Below are 17,289 nucleotides of genomic sequence, written 5' to 3' on the forward strand. Positions count from 1 at the left end.
GATGGATGGATGGATGGATGGATGGATGGATGGATGGATGGATGGATGGATGGATGGATGGATGGATGGATGGATGGATGGATGGATGGATGGATGGATGGATGGATGGATGGATGGATGGATGGATGGATGGATGGATGGATGGATGGATGGATGGATGGATGGATGGATGGATGGATGGATGGATGGATGGATGGATGGATGGATGGATGGATGGATGGATGGATGGATGGATGGATGGATGGATGGATGGATGGATGGATGGATGGATGGATGGATGGATGGATGGATGGATGGATGGATGGATGGATGGATGGATGGATGGATGGATGGATGGATGGATGGATGGATGGATGGATGGATGGATGGATGGATGGATGGATGGATGGATGGATGGATGGATGGATGGATGGATGGATGGATGGATGGATGGATGGATGGATGGATGGATGGATGGATGGATGGATGGATGGATGGATGGATGGATGGATGGATGGATGGATGGATGGATGGATGGATGGATGGATGGATGGATGGATGGATGGATGGATGGATGGATACGCTCAAAGTCACCAAATTTTGCCAAAAAATGCTTCGCATTTAAAATAAGTGCCCATCTGCTACCGGGAAAAGGAAGGTCAAACGATGCTTGGCCTGTGCAAACTCAACCTGTTTTAACAGGGATAGCTCAGCGTAATTGTTATGGTTGTGGTTAAAAGAAGAAGAAGGCGCCTAGTTTCTACAGCCCTGTAGGGAGCCCGGCGCAGCGTTTGGGCGTAATGCGTCGTGACCCGAAGTTATGATCAACACGAACAGGCGCGCGCTCTTCCTCCTCTCATATTCTGCTTCACTCTCGGAACACGAGAGCCGCTTTGTCCGGCGTATAGCAAGGGGGAAGCACAAAGCGAATAGGAGGTGTGATGGTGAGGAAGAGGGCGAAGTAATATATCAAGATAGCTGGGCAAAAAGGGGCCCCTCGTAAGACGGCAGGACTTGAACCCGCGTACCTAGGCGAGCGTCTTAAAACATCGCATAGCTTTGTATTGTGTCGTATAGAAATGACGTAGACTAGGGAAGTCATGCTGAGGAGGGTGAAATTGAGAAGGGGAGAGAGTAAAGCATAGCATTCATAGAGTGAGAAAAATAGCAATAAATAGAAAGAAGAGCAGGAAGAGAAATAATAGAGAAAGAAAGAAATAGGGAGAAAAAGATGAAAAGCAGAACAATGCGAAAAATTGAAAGAGTGAGACGAAAATAGGAACGGAAAAGACAGAAAGAGAAATAAATACAAAGAATCAGAGAGAAAAAAGAATAGCAACGAATAGAAAACAAAAGGAAGAAAAACAAAAGAGAAACAAAGAAGGCTGCCCAGCTTGATATAATATATAGAGAAATAGGTTGCCCAGGGAGCGTCAACGGGCCAATGCTGCGCTGTGACAACCTCTGCGATGCCTGTCGTTGCGAAGAGACGCTACACCACATCCTGTGCGACTGTCCGTTGTATGACATCCAGAGACAGTCACTGGCGTCCGTTCGTGCGCGCATCGACAACAGCCAAAAGTCTGTGGACACTATTCTTTCAAATGTCCGAGGGAGGACATTCCAACAGAATACGACAAAAGCACTGTTGAAATTCCTACGCGACACGGACTTGGAACAAGCGGCTGTAACAGCAATGTCACACACCACGAAAGACAAGACTGGACTATGACTGAGTGTGCGCGCGTGTGCTGCCTAATGTGCTGTTATTATCTCTCTTCCCTCTCTCCTCTCTATCGTTCATCTCCCCTCCCCCTCCCATGCGCAGGGTAGCAAACCGGCGGCCTTTAGGCTGGTTAACCTCCCTGGCGTTCTTTTCCTCCTATTTTCCTTTCTTCATTTGCGCCAGAAAGTGCAATCCTCCTGCGTGTTTTTTCTGCTTTCTTTCAATCGCACTACGCAATGCTTCCTCCCAACTTATTTCTTTCCACCATGCCGAGAATTCAACCTCCACCCACGAGCTTAGCAACGCAACAGTTCTGCTACTACGGACAGGAAAAACTGTCCTACGTGAAACTGAAATGCAACAATGAAAGCTGTTGTGGTGAAAAATCAAGGTGAGGGAATGCCGCAACGTGGCATGACAAGCAACCCCTAAGCTGTAATCGCATTTACATATCAGGAAAAAAATGAGCGTACATTGGCAGGTCCCTAATCGAGAGAAGATCTATTATTGGAAAGCGGTGCGTACAAATAAGCACGTAACTACTGCACCATCTCATCTACACAGCTTATTTGCTTACGCCCGCATTTCTGCGCGCCCGCCGCCGCCGCCGCCGGGTTTCTCGCGAACTACGCCGCCGCCACCAGAGGGCCTGACCAAACGTACGCGGTGCGGCGCGTCAGCGCGCGCCTTGTAGATTCGGCGCCGCGCCAGCTCTCTGTGGAGAGGAAGGGCGCGCAGCTTTACACGCCACGCGCTGCGACGCGTACGTGTGCTCAGGCCTTAACTCACATAAGCTTCGCTTGAGGTACTCACCAGTAGCACCAGTGAACACTACCGTCATTCGCCGACGGTCCGGTCTTGAGCTACGGGAGCGAGGGCCCAGCACTCGACGGCGCGTGTCTCACTTCTGCCTGGCCAACGCTGGACTCTGAGAACTTGGGCTGCGTCTCCAACAGGGCCTGCGTACGTGACAACGCTGTTACAACGGCTCCGTACAAACGCGCACAAGCTGCCACTGTGTTCGCAGTTGCACGAATGCTGCTCGGCAGCTGAATATGATACGCGTTAAGCCGGACATTGTGAAACTGCTTATGGGTCACTCCCTCCGACAAGCAGGCCTAGTAGCATTTAGAAATGTGGATGTACATGAATGAAACGTCAAAGTGAGGGATTACTCAATACATCGCTGTTGATTCACGAATGTGACAGATAAGCTTCATTAAAGCTAGCGAAGCTTTAGCGCTCTTCTAAGTTCCTACTTCATTTATTTATACGCACGTGCGTTAGCTAAGGCCAAAGACCTAATGCCATTTGTTCTTTTTGAAAACTTTGAGAAAAGAATGCCCACTAACGAGTTCGACAATTCAGGGGCTACTGCTCACAAGCAACGAGCTGAAAGAGCCGAGAACATTCGCTCGACACCCAGCATACAATATTATTATCCTCGAGTACCCATATCCATTAAAGATCAAATCACAAGCAAGTTTAGAAGCCATCCTAGTCACACGGGGATATTACACTCACAGCATGCAAAGCAAACTGCCTGTAATATCGACATTGATTTATATGAATGGCAGGCAACCGCGTAGCGTAATGGTTGCGATGAAATGAATACAACAGATGGTAATAGATCAGTAACGTTAGATGGTTGGTGCTTTCTTAAATAAGTTAAGACACAGAACAGATGAGCTAATAAAGCGCTGCGTTTGTTTTCTCACCTGTCCTATATATTTTGCTCTCACTCATTTTTTTTAAGCTCAATGGTCACTTTCCTGTCTAATCATGCCATCACCCTCTGTCACTCTGAGCTTCACCGTTGAATTGTCTGATATTATTGTGCATAACCGCTTCTAATGAAGCGTTACCGTATTTAATACTTCCCTCACCATCATGTTTCTAATCGAAGAAAGCAATGATAAGCAAAAATTGTGAATCACGATGCAGAAAATAACTAGAGTTCTTGGAAATAACATAATAACTCTAGTCTTAGAAATTGACGTTTTGCAAAGGTCCTCAAGCTCAGCACAGGGCGAAGACATCAGGAAAAGAAGTTTTCTTACATGGCAGTGTTTTCACAGATCTTTACGTAAGGCGTAGAAATTAACACTGACTAATGGCAACTTCATTGAGCCCTAGACTGGTTTAGAGTGCTGACGTCACCCGAGCACGAGGTTTATAGGGCATCTCCAAAAGCACGACTACGTGCGATGGCACCATCAATATACCTAGTTAAGGGTCCCTTTTTCTTTCGAAAACTCATTTCACTTTGTGTCGTTCTACGCGGGTTTCAGTTACATTCAAGCATCGTTACGGTCTTCCTGACATTTTCACTAGACGGCACTGAACTGTCTATTGATGCACAGTTCGAGTGTCCGTCAACTCAAGAGAAGCACCGCTACGCGCGCGTTGCATTGCAGCGGCGCGACCTCTCGCTCACCAGGGGCAGCAGCACATCGCCGAGACGACGAGGGCAAAGCCAATTGAGTCGGGCGTGGATCTACTGTCGCGGCGCGGCCCGTGGACGTCCGCCGTCGGTCGTGCGGCTGCCCGCTCGTCCGAGCCGCTCAGGGGCGCGAGTCGAGGCCAGCGTAGCCTGACTGCTGGTAGCGGGGCCAACCGGCAAGGCCCCGCTTCCTTTCGGACGTCGGTGGAACGAGGATCGGCCGTTCAGTGTCGCTGCGGCCCACTCTTATGGTCAGCTTTCGGAAAAGGTAAGACCATTTCAAGCGACAGATCCCGTAGCTGCACCACTTGCAACGAGTCTTCGAAAAGGCATCACGTGTAGTTTTTTTTTTATTATTTAGCAACCGGCACAACATCTGAGGCCTTTAGGTGCTCGCCTCAAAACATTTTGATGGCAGTTTACTTCTCGGTGTGGGCTCATTCAAAACAGACGAAGAAGAAGCGGTCAATGAGAGAAAGAAGACAAAGGTGTTCGTTTGACTCATACCCCTTCAAATTCGCAATTGGCACTTCAAATCACAATTAAATAACTAAAGCTTTTTAGGAATGAAGCAATGCAGAAAATATCGGGCAAGTTCACCTTGTAGCGTCGTCGGGGTAGATTGGGTGGGATGACCAAGATCAGGCAGGTCATGAAAGCAGGACGTCCATTTAGGAAACTTGAAAAAAGGGATTTATTTGCATTCAAGAAAAGTTAACTGGTCATCGTTGTTCCCCCTTCTGCGCCCGCCGTCTCCTCCGTCCTTTTTATCCCTCTCGTTGCCGCCCCTCTCCCTCTATCTCGGTACATCAGTCCACTTCACGAAAGGCAGGGGCGGCCCGCAGTAAGAGGGGGGGATCAAGGGGGTGAATCGTCCACCCGGAGCCCGACTTCCCCTCAGCTCTATGCTCAGTTATTCCGGGTGGACCCATCCACTCCAAGAAGCAGCGACGAATCTTTCGTTCCCCGAAACCGCCGCCGCATTCCGCAGGGCCCAGCCGTGGCGCCAGCGCACCGTCCCGCGACACAATGGTCAGCCTCAACAGTCGCTGCGTTCGCGGAACTGAGTGGCGGCGACATCACGCTCGTCTCGAAGACGTCACTGGCAGCGGGACGCAACAGACTCCTCCGCCGCCGAAAGACTCGACTCGAGGGTGGCCAACTGTCGGGTCACCTGAAGCGTCGCGACGACATGTGAAAACACTCGGCCTCTCTGGGCCTCAGCACTCGCATCACCAATAACCCTGTTCCAGGGATACACAACACAAGCACACACACTCTGGTCGGCGTGCCCGAGCGACACGCCCACCGGACGCCAAAACTGCCATAATTTTACCCCATGATTGCCCTCTCTTTCTTTCTTTTTTTTTTTTTTTGTGGTGGTCAGCCCTTGGAAAAAAAATCTAAATGCCGTGACCTCAGCCGCGATAGAAACACATCAGTAAAAAAAAACAGCAACAAGAAAATCAGTGTTCGACTCTAAAATCCACGGCTCAGTCCATCGGCGTTCTTATTTTGGTTCCCCTTTCTATATTTGACCTCGAAGTTATACTCCTGTAGTATGAGGCTCCATCTCAACAGCCTCCCGTTTTTATTGGACATTTGCTTCAGCCATGAAAGCGGGCAGTGGTCAGTCTCGACCGTGAATTTTGTGCCTTGAATATAGCATCCTAGTTTTTGAATGGCCCACACAATGGACAAACATTCTTTCTCCGAGGCACTGAAAGCCTCTTCTCGGGGAGTCAGCTTCCGACTGAGATAGAGCACCGGATGCTCTTCACCTCCCTCGTTAAGTTGGGCCAAGACGACACCTAGACCTCGGTTGCTGGCGTCGCATTGGAGAATGAATTCTCGGCTAAAGTCTGGCGCGACAAGCACAGGCCGAGAAGACAAAGCTTTCTTCAAGTTTTGGAAGGCCTCCTCCCTCTCGGTGCTCCAAGTTACCACTTCCGGTTCAGGTTTTCGCAGGCTGTCGGTTAGCGTGCTGGCGAGCTCCGAATAATTTGGAATGTAGTGCTGGTAATAGCCTGTCATTCCTAGAAATGTTCGCACCTCCCTTTTGTTTACGGGTCTTGGGAAGTTGACTATCGCAGCTACTTTGGCTTTCATTGGTTCCCGTTTTCCCTGCCCTATGTCGTGTCCCAAATACGTGACACGGGCTTGGCCGAACTGACACTTCTCGGCTTTAATAGTCAGGCCCGCCCCTTTGATTCTTTCAAGCACCGTTCGTGTGTGCTGCAAATGAGACTCCCAATCATTAGAAAATACGGCCACGTCGTCTAGATATGGCACCGCAAATTCTTCTAGTCCTTCTAGCACCCGATCCATTAACCTTGAAAAACAGAAGGGTGCGTTTTTCAAACCAAAGGCCATGGTGACGGGCTGATAAACGCCAAAGGGTGTTACAAATGCTGCATACCGACTTGCTCGTTCAGTTAAGGGCACCTGCCAATATCCCCTCACTAAATCTAGGGTTGAAATGAAGGTAGCCCGGCTTACCAGCTCCACCCTTTCCTCTATGTTAGGCAACGGGTACACCTGGTCTTTTGTGATCGCATTCAACCTGCGATAATCGACGCATGGCCGTGGTTCTTTCCCCGGCACCTCGACCAACATCAAAGGGGAGCAATAGTCACTATATGCTTCTTTGATCACGCCAAGGCGAAGCATCCTTTTAACTTCCGCCTTCATTAAGTCCAGCTGTCGCGGAGACACGCGGTACGCCTTCGAGCAAAAAGGGACCTCTGTAGTCAGCTCGATATCATGTTGTACCAAATGAGTCCTTCCGAGCCCTTCCCCAAAACATTCCAGATATTCCTGAATAAGGCTCTTCAGATCCTCGACTTTATCTGTACCCAACTCGTCTTTGTTAACTGCACACGCGATTATCTCTTCTACACTAGGGCCCGTGTTCCCAGGAAAACAAGGTACCTCTAGAGAAACCTCTTCTGAAACATTCATGGCGATGCTAACAATTGCTGCTCGCTCTAAAAATGGCTTCATTAGGTTTACGTGGTAGACCCTGTCCTCGCGTTTTCTTCCAGGTAATCTCACGGTGTAGTTTACTTCCGAAAGGCGACTGATAACCTCGGCAGGTCCATCCCAGTGGACCTCCAGTTTATTCTGGCGATTAGGCCTCAATATCATCACTTTGTCGCCCGGGTTGAATGATCGCGTCCTGGCATTTCTATCATAGTAGCGCTTTGAAGCGTCTCGCCTCGCCTCTAGGTTGCCCTTCACGATCTCACGACACTTATGTAACCTTTGCATTAGGTTCAACACATACTCGATCACACATTTAGGCCCCCGATCATCCTCCCACAGTTCGCGGACTAGCCTCAGCGGACCTCGAAGATTCCGGCCATACACCAGCTCTGCCGGTGCGAACCCGGTTCCCTCGTGTGGCACTGTGCGCAACGCAAATAGCGTGCCCGGTAAACAACCATCCCAATCACACTTCCTTTCATGGCAAACAGCTCTCAATACTTTTTTTAGGGTAGCATGCCATCTCTCCACACTGTTGCTTTGTGGGTGGTAAACCGAGCTATGCAAAATTTTAACGCCACATTTCTCGAGAAACATGGTCGTGAGAGCACTCGTGAAAACGGTTCCCTGATCCGATTGCATTTCGGCAGGGAAACCGAGGCGCGAAAATATAGAAAGCAACGCATCGACTACCTCGACCGAAGTTGCCTCCTGTAAGGGCACCGCCTCGGGGAACTTCGTTGCAGGACACAATAGTGTGAGAATGTATCTGTTCCCCGCACTTGTTTTCGGCAACGGCCCCACCAAATCTACAACAACTCTGCGGAAGGGCTCAGAAATAATGGGCACTTTTACCATCGGGGCCTTCCATTTGTCGTTAGACCTACCGGCTCTCTGGCAAGCGTCACAAGTCTTCACGAAATTCTGCACGTCCCTGAAACACCCCGGCCAATAAAATTCCTGTAGCAATCTTTTCTTGGTTTTATTTATGCCCAGGTGTCCTGCCCATGAGTGATCGTGACAAAGACTGAGTAGGTCCTTGCGGTATGGTGATGGCACCACCAATTGATCGTAGCACTGCCCTCGCCTATCTCGGTATTTACGATATAGGATACCGTTCCTCACTTCGAAAGAGATGTTTCTTGACGAAACACCTTCACTGTTTCCGTTGTTCATAACCGCTATACTAGGGTCAGTTTTCTGAGACAGCCGTAACGCTTCCCTGTCAACCCCTAGCATGCGCTCGTAGCTGTGCGAGATTGGGGCCAACACGGACCCCTGCAAACTATGATCTTTTCCTTTCGAAGGTTTCTTTCTTTTCTCAATTATCGGCTTCTTAATCTGACCATTTTCCGGATTTTCGGTCGGAGGAATAGGGATAAGTGCCTCGTCGGGCTTAACTTCTTCGGATTCAGTTGTTAACTCTTTCGCTTTGGCACCTTCCCCTTCCTCGTAACGCAGCTGCTGAGCCAATACGCGTGCTTTCGATCTCGTCAAAGCCATGACCTGGGCATCAGCAAAAGTGCACCCCCTGTCGTTGAGTAGTGACTCCGAGCTGTTCGAGAAAAGGTACGGGTAGCCCTCTGGTAGCCCACGGGAGACTGCTGCTACTGTCTCGATCGCTCCAAAAGGACCCCGAATGTGTACCTTTGCCATAGGTAAACACACTGAATCTTCGCTGACGGCCTGTCTTATCCACGCGCATTCGGATAAGTAGTCTTCACTTTTTACGTAGTTCGGATGGACTACGTCCATAGTGGCCGCGGAGTCTCTGAGTACCCTACACCTTTTGTCATTAACCATTAAATCTGTCGTGTAAGGTTTCAAAAGATCTAGGTTACTCGGGTGATCGCTTACGCAAGCAAACACTGGCCTACCTTTTGAGCAGTTTCGGGCAAAGTGACCTGTTTCGTTGCACTTGAAACATAGCGCCTTAGCTCGCGACTCTAACTCTTCTAAATGATTTCTGACCTCCTTTCTGTTCTTTTCCTGCTCTTTCGGCTTGCCTTCAGCACGCGCCGAATTTTGATTAGTTTCCTCTCGCTCTTTTGTTGCGCTTTGCGGTCCTCGAGTGTAAGCTTGGGGCCGTGGTGCAGGCCTTTGATAGTGATGTGCGCTGTTGATCGGTGTCCTGAAGCCTCGACTGGCCACGTACTCGTCGGCAAGCTGTGCTGCACTCCTAACAGACACACCTTCCTGCCTATCCTTGACCCACAGGCGCACGTTATCCGGCAGGGTGTCATAAAACTGCTCCAAACAAATTAGATCCCTCAGTTTACTTAAGTTATCCGCACCTGCTCCTTTCACCCACTCTGAAAAATTATCACTCAGGCTACACGCAAACTCAACAAAGCTTTCACCAGGCTTCTTTCTTTCCCGTCTAAATCTCCTCCGAAATTCCTCTGTGGAGAGCCTGTATTTTGCGAGTAATGTCGACTTCACTGAACTGTATACGCCTGCCTCGGCTGCGCTCAGTCTGGCCACGACCTGCGAGGCCTCACCCGGTAACAACGCAAGCAACCGCTCTGGCCATGTGTCCTGGTGAAATGAATGTTTCTCACAGATCCGTTCAAAATTAATCAGGTAGAGACCAATGTCCTCGCCTGTTTTGTACGGCTGAAGCAAACTCGTCATCTTCAGGTTCTCAGTATGCGGCGGCGCCGCATCTGCACTGCGTGCTAATCTCGCCTGCTCTAGCTTTATTCTCTCGAGCTCAATTTCGGCCTGTCTTTGTTCTCTCCTTTCCTGCCTTTCCTTCTCTTCCGCTCTTTCCCTCTTTTCTTCCTCCCTTTGTTTCTTCTCCTCACATATCTTTTCCCAGGCCTCGCTGAGCTCGTCCTCCTCGAAACCCACTTCGATTATCGCACTGCGAATTTCGGGCTTCCTTAACCTGCTATTGATATCCAAGCTGAGCTCTGCTGCTAACAGCAACAGCTCTTCTTTCTTTAACACTCCGATATCCATATCTTCACAAGAGCCAACCAATACTTCTGCAATATTCACCGCACACTTGTGGCGGCCCTTCAGAGCCAATTGCCCGATAGAACCCTGTTCTTATCGTCCGGCAAAACGTGATCGCTCAAGCACTCACCTAACCTCGAGCTGCCGAAGGTCGTGTCTCCCGGAGCCACGTTCCCAGGTCCGCCGATCCCAGATCGTCGGGTCTGCCTTCTGCTGCTCGTCCTTAGTTTCCGGTAGTCGTTACTGCGACGGTTGTGCCTCCCGGAGCCACGAAGTCTCGCTCTGCCGATCCCGGATCCGCAGAAGTCGATCTTCCGTCCGCAGCTACTTCCAACCTCGAGCTGGCGAAGGACGTGTCTCCCAGAGCCACGTTCACAGGACCGCCGATCCCAGATCGTCTGGTCTGCCTTCTGCTGCTCGTCCTTAGTTTCCTGGAGTCGTCCAAAACTTCATGCCGTTACTGCGACGGTTGTGCCTCCCGGAGCCACGAAGTCTCGTTCTGCTGATCCCGGATCCACAGAAGTCGATCTTCCGTCCGCAGTTTTCTGCATGCCTTTTCTTGATTCCACCGCTGCCATCCAGTTTGTAGCGTCGTCGGGGTAGATTGGGTGGGATGACCAAGATCAGGCAGGTCATGAAAGCAGGACGTCCATTTAGGAAACTTGAAAAAAGGGATTTATTTGCATTCAAGAAAAGTTAACTGGTCATCGTTGTTCCCCCTTCTGCGCCCGCCGTCTCCTCCGTCCTTTTTATCCCTCTCGTTGCCGCCCCTCTCCCTCTATCTCGGTACATCAGTCCACTTCACGAAAGGCAGGGGCGGCCCGCAGTAAGAGGGGGGGATCAAGGGGGTGAATCGTCCACCCGGAGCCCGACTTCCCCTCAGCTCTATGCTCAGTTGTTCCGGGTGGACCCATCCACTCCAAGAAGCAGCGACGAATCTTTCGTTCCCCGAAACCGCCGCCGCATTCCGCAGGGCCCAGCCGTGGCGCCAGCGCACCGTCCCGCGACACAATGGTCAGCCTCAACAGTCGCTGCGTTCGCGGAACTGAGTGGCGGCGACATCACGCTCGTCTCGAAGACGTCACTGGCAGCGGGACGCAACAACCTTATAATGAGCCGATCCCCTTCTTTGGGGACAAGTCATGTGCAGAAAAAAACAACAACGACTGATACCCACAGTGGGTATGCGCCACAGGCAATGGGTGAACAAGAACAAGTATACAGGCTACAAACAAACAGATACGTGATTGACCGAGAAGAGAAGATGAACATAAACAAGAATAAATTAGATTGGAACAACCTTCATCATGACCACGAAAGTACTCATAAAAACAAGACACATACCGCCTCTTGCATGGAAGCTCTGTTCACAACGAAAAATATGGATGCTCAAGCAATGTAGTTATGTATGTCTTAAAATGTGGCGTAGGCAACGTACGCAGGAGGAACGTTGTCGTCATTACAATTATGCGTGTCCGTAGTGATCCGTATTGTTATATATTCGAGGAAATGCCCAGAAGTGCAATTCATTCCTTTTTTTTTTCGTTATATTTTCCTTGGCCGAGTTCATTTCGTGGCGAGCTGCAACCCCGAGACTCATGTGACTCCTTTACCATGCTGTCTTCTTCCGTATGTAGTGGCAATATACGGATGCACCACGCACAAAGTATTTCAGCAGAGTGATTTGCTGGACGAGTTGGTTCACTCTTAACATAGTTTGCGCTTGTTCGTCTCTTGTGTTTTTTTTTGTTTTTTTTTTTGCGCCATGAGGTGTGTTGAGCAGAAAGTACACAAAACAATGATTTGTGCTCGATCGCTGACCTTCCGGGGTATACGTCTCAGTTATATCTACAGAGAGCTCGGTTGGAAAGGCTGGTGTTCTCCCAATAGCCAAAAAAGCATGAACACACACACACACACACAGGCCCGCACAAACACACGCGCGCAAACGCACGCGCACACGTATAAACACATGTATGCGCACACCCAAACGAACGAACGCATGCATACACACAGGCACGCACAGAGACGCGTCAAAACTCGCACGCACACACGTACGCACACATCAGCACTCACGCACACACCTCCACTACGAAAAGCATGCGAACTAACTCTTCTGTGTGCTCTCTTACTATTCAGCACAACGGTATACTCAAACCCGCTTGAGTCTTCTAATATTCACCAAATGAGTCTTTTTTTCAGTCTGCCCCGCCGCGGTGGTCTAGTGGCTAAGGTACTCGGCTGCTGACCCGCAGGTCGCGGGTTCGAATCCCGGCTGCGGTGGCTGCATTTCCGATGGAGGCGGAAATGTTGTAGGCCCGTGTGCTCAGATTTGGGTGCACGTTAAAGAACCCCAGGTGGTCGAAATTTCCGGAGCCCTCCACTACGGCATCTCTCATAATCATATGGTGGGTTTGGGACGTTAAACCCCACAAATCAAATCAATCTTTTTTTTTCTGTCTGTCACAGTAGTGCGTAAGTTACGATGATCGGCTGTGACCCGAAGGTAGCAGGTTCGATCCCATGGCCCCGGTGGTCGGTTTCGAAGAAGCCGAAACGCTGTAGAGGTACCTGCACTACTACGCGGAATTAGTTCTTGTTAAAAGACTCGAGCTACTCGGAATTTACCGAACTATGTGACGTGCCTCGTATATTCATATCGTAGTATTGTCGTGCAAAACCTAGGAAGTTTTTACGGTGTAGTTTTTTTTTCTAGACCAGACCCCACTGTGTCGCATCGTCCGTGCACCTTTCCAATGCGTTCCGGTGGAAGAAACCAACGGCGAATCCCAACGCGCGGGGCGGCAATTTGCGCAACTCTTATATAATCACAGTTGCACCGACCGGCGGAACTGTCTTCCAAAGAAGAGCAGCAAAATAACAGCGAGACAGCAGCGCGAGGAAGTGAGCCTTTCCGGCTCGCGAAAACGACGCATGCGACCAGCGACGCGCGCGCACGATAAAGCAACTGACGCCGTTGTTTCTCGGGCCGACTTGAGTCATCGCCATGGTGGCTTCGAGACGCCTCCTCGTACTCGGAGTACTCTCCTCTGTCGTACTGCTGCAGAGCGTGTCTCACGGTAAGTTTACAGAGCCGGCGTCGCCTTGTGCCTCAACGACGCGCAATGTGTACAGCTTCTATGGGAACCGCTTTGGGCGTCCTGCTTATCACAAACGAGCGCGCCGCGCCATGCCAGAAAAGGGATCATTCATTTTGCGCGCGAACGGCATCATCTTCATCCGGCACGAGAAAACTGTGACAATATTTGGAGTTTTTTTGCACGCTTACTCGTTTTGAAGAAAGGCCCCACAGTTCTTATGTTTCTTTTTGCAAAAAATATTTCAGCAGTGAAAAGCTAATTAGCTGAGTTCATTTCATAGCTGAAAAATTCAGTCCAAGAAACTGACTAATAAGAGGCTGCGATGTTGCACCATCTCGTGAAAAATCTAAGTGCGATCATGCTTTAATTGATTGATATGTGGGGTTTAACGTCCCAAAACCACAATGTGATGAGACGCCGTAGTGGATGGCTCCGGAAATTTCGACCACCTGGGGTTCTTTAAAACGTGCACTCAAAGCTGAGCCCACTGGCCTACAGCATTTTCGCCACCATCGGAAATGCAGCCGCCGCAGCCAGGATTCGATCTTGCGACCTGCGCGGCGATTATGTTTTGCAGCCAATGCGATGTGGGAGTTTACAGATACTTTCACTTATTGAGCATTTGATGTTGTAGGTTGAATATCAAGTTTTTTGGTCTGCACAAATAGCAAACATTTGTGCTAAATGGGAGTGCTGATCAAAGCTTATAGTCTTTCAAGATCTATATGAAATGTGGCAAAAATAACACTCATTCTATACCACGTCGAGGGATTTAAAGTGGTAGTATACGCTTTCGTGGGTGGCAGGGACTGTCAATGAGGCAACAAGCATCAGTATGAGTGGAGTGGCCGAGGACCGCTGGAGAAGTGTCTTATTGAGTACACTGGATTGAATACGTTCCAAATCAAGATGTTATTCAGTGTCGGGGAACAAGATACGCGGAAAAGAAATATATTTCGCGGCTTGTTCAAGTCCCACAGGCGTTACGCCATGGTTATAAGGTAAGCTGTACAAAAATGATTAATATAACGGTGTCAACCGAAGCCACACATTTCGTTCAGACGATATAAAAAAGCCGCAGCATGCTCGATAAAATGAAATGTCGACAAATTTCTATTAGAGGAGGAGGAGGTTAAATACCTGCATATCCACTGTCAATGTGCGAAGACGTCAATGCTTCTTCGGGCAAATGTGAGCGAGCAGACTCTGATCGCTTTTTTTATTCGTGGCGATGTCCTTGAATGCAGTGGCTCCTATGGTTCGGTCATTTCCAATTACGGCTAAGCGTATTCAATTGAGTACATGGTGATCGAAAGTGATTGCGCAAATGTTAAGCATGAACCGAAATCTATCAGAAAGAAAGTAACAAGCGTGCTTGCTGTGGTTTAAGCAGGCGAGCCTCCTCCTCCCTTTTGTTTTTATTCTTGAGTTTTCCATTCGACGATACTCGAATTCGACGCGCTATTTGATTTCAGAGGGTTTTGCTCGTCAATGAAACTTGGTGCGGTGGACAGAAAACATCGGCACGTGTGGTGAATGAAGTAGCCTTGTTTCTCGACTATTCAAAACGTTGTTAAAAGAAGTTGCGCTATTCAACACGGCGCGATTCCACCTGCAAGGGCTGGGCATGCAGACTGGAACAAAAGTTCGTGGAGCAAGAATAAAGCGCCTGTCCTCGTGCGCCCGCGTTTTTGAATATGAGTTTAATTGTCTATTCGCGCGAGAGAACAAATTACTGAACAAGATTGTGTGTTCACACGTGTTTTCCACTATCAATTTTGCGTTTAACAAGAGCATATCTCGAAAAAAAGAATGGCCACAAAAACATCTATAGCGTTCTACCTTCTCACACTGCCCATTGCTTCTGCAATTAGTTCCAGTTAGTATATCGTAATTTGAACCCAATAGCATTAGAGAGCGCGTGTCGTAAAATTCCGCCGTCCGCGTCGGCACCGTTTGTTGTGAGCGAAAAATTGTTCGTAAGCGAAAAATCAAGAAAGACGCAAATGAAATGAAGAATCAAATTTTCGGTCCCATTGAGAATGAAACCCGGGCCGTTCACGTGACGAGCAGGTGTCCTACCCACGGTGGTCCTACCACAAAGCCACGATGTTACTTGCAGCTGCTTCGGGAAAAAACACTACATAAATGCCATGTAATGAAAGGAGTCTCCTTAGCACATTTTGTTCTACAGGTGTCACGATGAAAGTGAGCCCATTCGGCGATGTGCAGGTGCATTGCATATGGGAGGCCATCAAACTACGTCGAAAAAGGCTCGGATTGTGCAGCCATCGCCGCTAAAAACACAGAGGAACTTTCAAACGGCCCTAAATATGTACAACTATATGTCCATCTAGCGGGAAACATGTCATGTCTTTCCAGAGGCGTTCATCAAGCAAACAGCAAACGCTGGATAATGTGCTGCAATCTGTGAGGCATTTAGAGACTCTTTAGGCCTCCGAGATGGCAAGCGCGCTGCGTGTATCTTAAGGGCCATGTGACTCTTGCTGTAGATCAACAACCTGTATGTACCATTCGCGCGCGCACGCGCGTGTGTGTGTGTCATCTGCCGACATTGAGAGACATTGTGAGACATTGTGAACAACGTGTCTCGACTACAGGAGAGCGCCGTTCTAGCAAAAAAAATGTGGCTACACTGCACAGTCACTGCGTTACTATAGACACGTCGCACTCACGCGCGCACACATGTGTGCGTGCGTGTGTGTGTGTAGCAAAACATATTAATAAGTATGCACTTAGTGGTTAAAGGGCGCGCTATAGGGGACAGATTTCGCTGTCGCGTTCAACTCTTAAAGGCGAAGCTTAAGGGTCCCCCAATTTTTATTTTGTGTATGCACAGCGAAGCAATACGGCTTCATTGAATGGCTTTGTCTTGTTTCGACGTATATTTTGACAATCACTTGAGTGACTGGGACATTTTTTTTTATGCTAGGTTACTCTTTACATGTGTCAGCTCACCATTTTTGCTTTTACTTAGTGTGATGTAGTTATTCTTAAATTCGAACACCATAAAGAGCACTCCGCTTGGAAAAGCCTCTCATAATTCGCAAAAAAAAAACGTTTGTTCAACGAAGCTTCTATTGCCTTACTTATTATGTTCGAGGTGTGCGATTTAAAAATAAATGAAAGAAACCGTGGCACCAATGCGTGTGCATAAATTCACGCGTACACAAAAGAAGCCGTCCGCCTCGGTGGAGCAGGGGTTAAGTTCTTCCTAATTAATGACCTTTTGTGGCACGTGACATTATTATTATTATTATTATTATTATTATTATTATTATTATTATTATTATTATTATTATTATTATTATTATTATTATTATTATTATTATTATTATTATTATTATTATTATTATTATTATTATTATTATTATTATTATTATTATTATTATTATTATTATTATTATTATTATTATTATTATTGTTGTTGTTGTTGTTGTTGTTGTTGTTGTTGTTGTTGTTGTTGTTGTTGTTGTTGTTGTTGTTGTTGTTGTTGTTGTTGTTGTTGTTGTTGTTGTTGTTGTTGTTGTTGTTGTTGTTGTTGTTGTTGTTGTTACGCCACTAGAGGTGCGCTGGTTCCACACGTAATCATGCAGCATGCGCCGTTCGCGAATAACTTATAATATCTCGATTGTGTGTTTGTTGTTATTGGCCCTTGCTAATGCTTAAATCTGATCTCTTATCGACGTTGTCGAGCTGACCTGTAAGCTGTCCCTTCACGTTGCCACTTTTCACTGTTGCCTGGATATGAATGCTTCAGCGTCGTTGTCACCTGACGCGAGTGCAATGTCGCGCTTCTGTGCTCGCAACATGGCCGTTAGGATCGACCTACGGGTCCTCATGTGAGAGTAACCGGTTGGCGCGAGCCCAGCTCAGCGTCTGCACTGGACTCCAATGAAACGGTACTCTCTCTATAAAGACGTGGACGTCAATTTGATTCCCGGTGAGGAGAAAGGAAACAGTAAGAAGGGAGCATTGCGTAGATAGATAGATAGATAGATAGATAGATAGATAGATAGATAGATAGATAGATAGATAGATAGATAGATAGATAGATAGATAGATAGATAGAT

The 17,289-nt window shown here is 48.3% G+C and overlaps 2 protein-coding genes across 5 annotated transcripts in view; one reads left to right on the forward strand and one right to left on the reverse strand.

Annotated features, from left to right (window-relative positions):
- The window catches only part of LOC119167464 (oxysterol-binding protein-related protein 9), a 39,906-nt gene extending 37,255 nt beyond the window's left edge, over window positions 1-2,651 (reverse strand). Inside the window, exon 1 of the mRNA XM_075872214.1 lies at window positions 2,519-2,651. The gene's annotated coding sequence lies outside the window, so the exon portion shown is untranslated. The remainder of the gene's footprint in view (window positions 1-2,518) is intronic.
- Window positions 2,652-13,016: 10,365 nt separating this feature from the next.
- Window positions 13,017-17,289, forward strand: part of LOC119167455 (uncharacterized) — a 47,731-nt gene continuing 43,458 nt past the window's right edge. For 3 of the 4 annotated variants that reach the window (XM_037418932.2, XM_075890798.1, XM_075890810.1), the window contains exon 1: window positions 13,017-13,174. In XM_037418932.2, the coding sequence (XP_037274829.2) occupies window positions 13,102-13,174 (73 nt within the window). In that variant the 5' untranslated portion in view covers window positions 13,017-13,101. The remainder of the gene's footprint in view (window positions 13,175-17,289) is intronic. The other variant, XM_075890805.1, reaches the window with a different exon arrangement.

Source organism: Rhipicephalus microplus, chromosome 1 (assembly GCF_043290135.1).
Source record: "Rhipicephalus microplus isolate Deutch F79 chromosome 1, USDA_Rmic, whole genome shotgun sequence".
In the NCBI taxonomy this organism is placed as follows: Eukaryota; Metazoa; Arthropoda; class Arachnida; order Ixodida; family Ixodidae; genus Rhipicephalus; species Rhipicephalus microplus.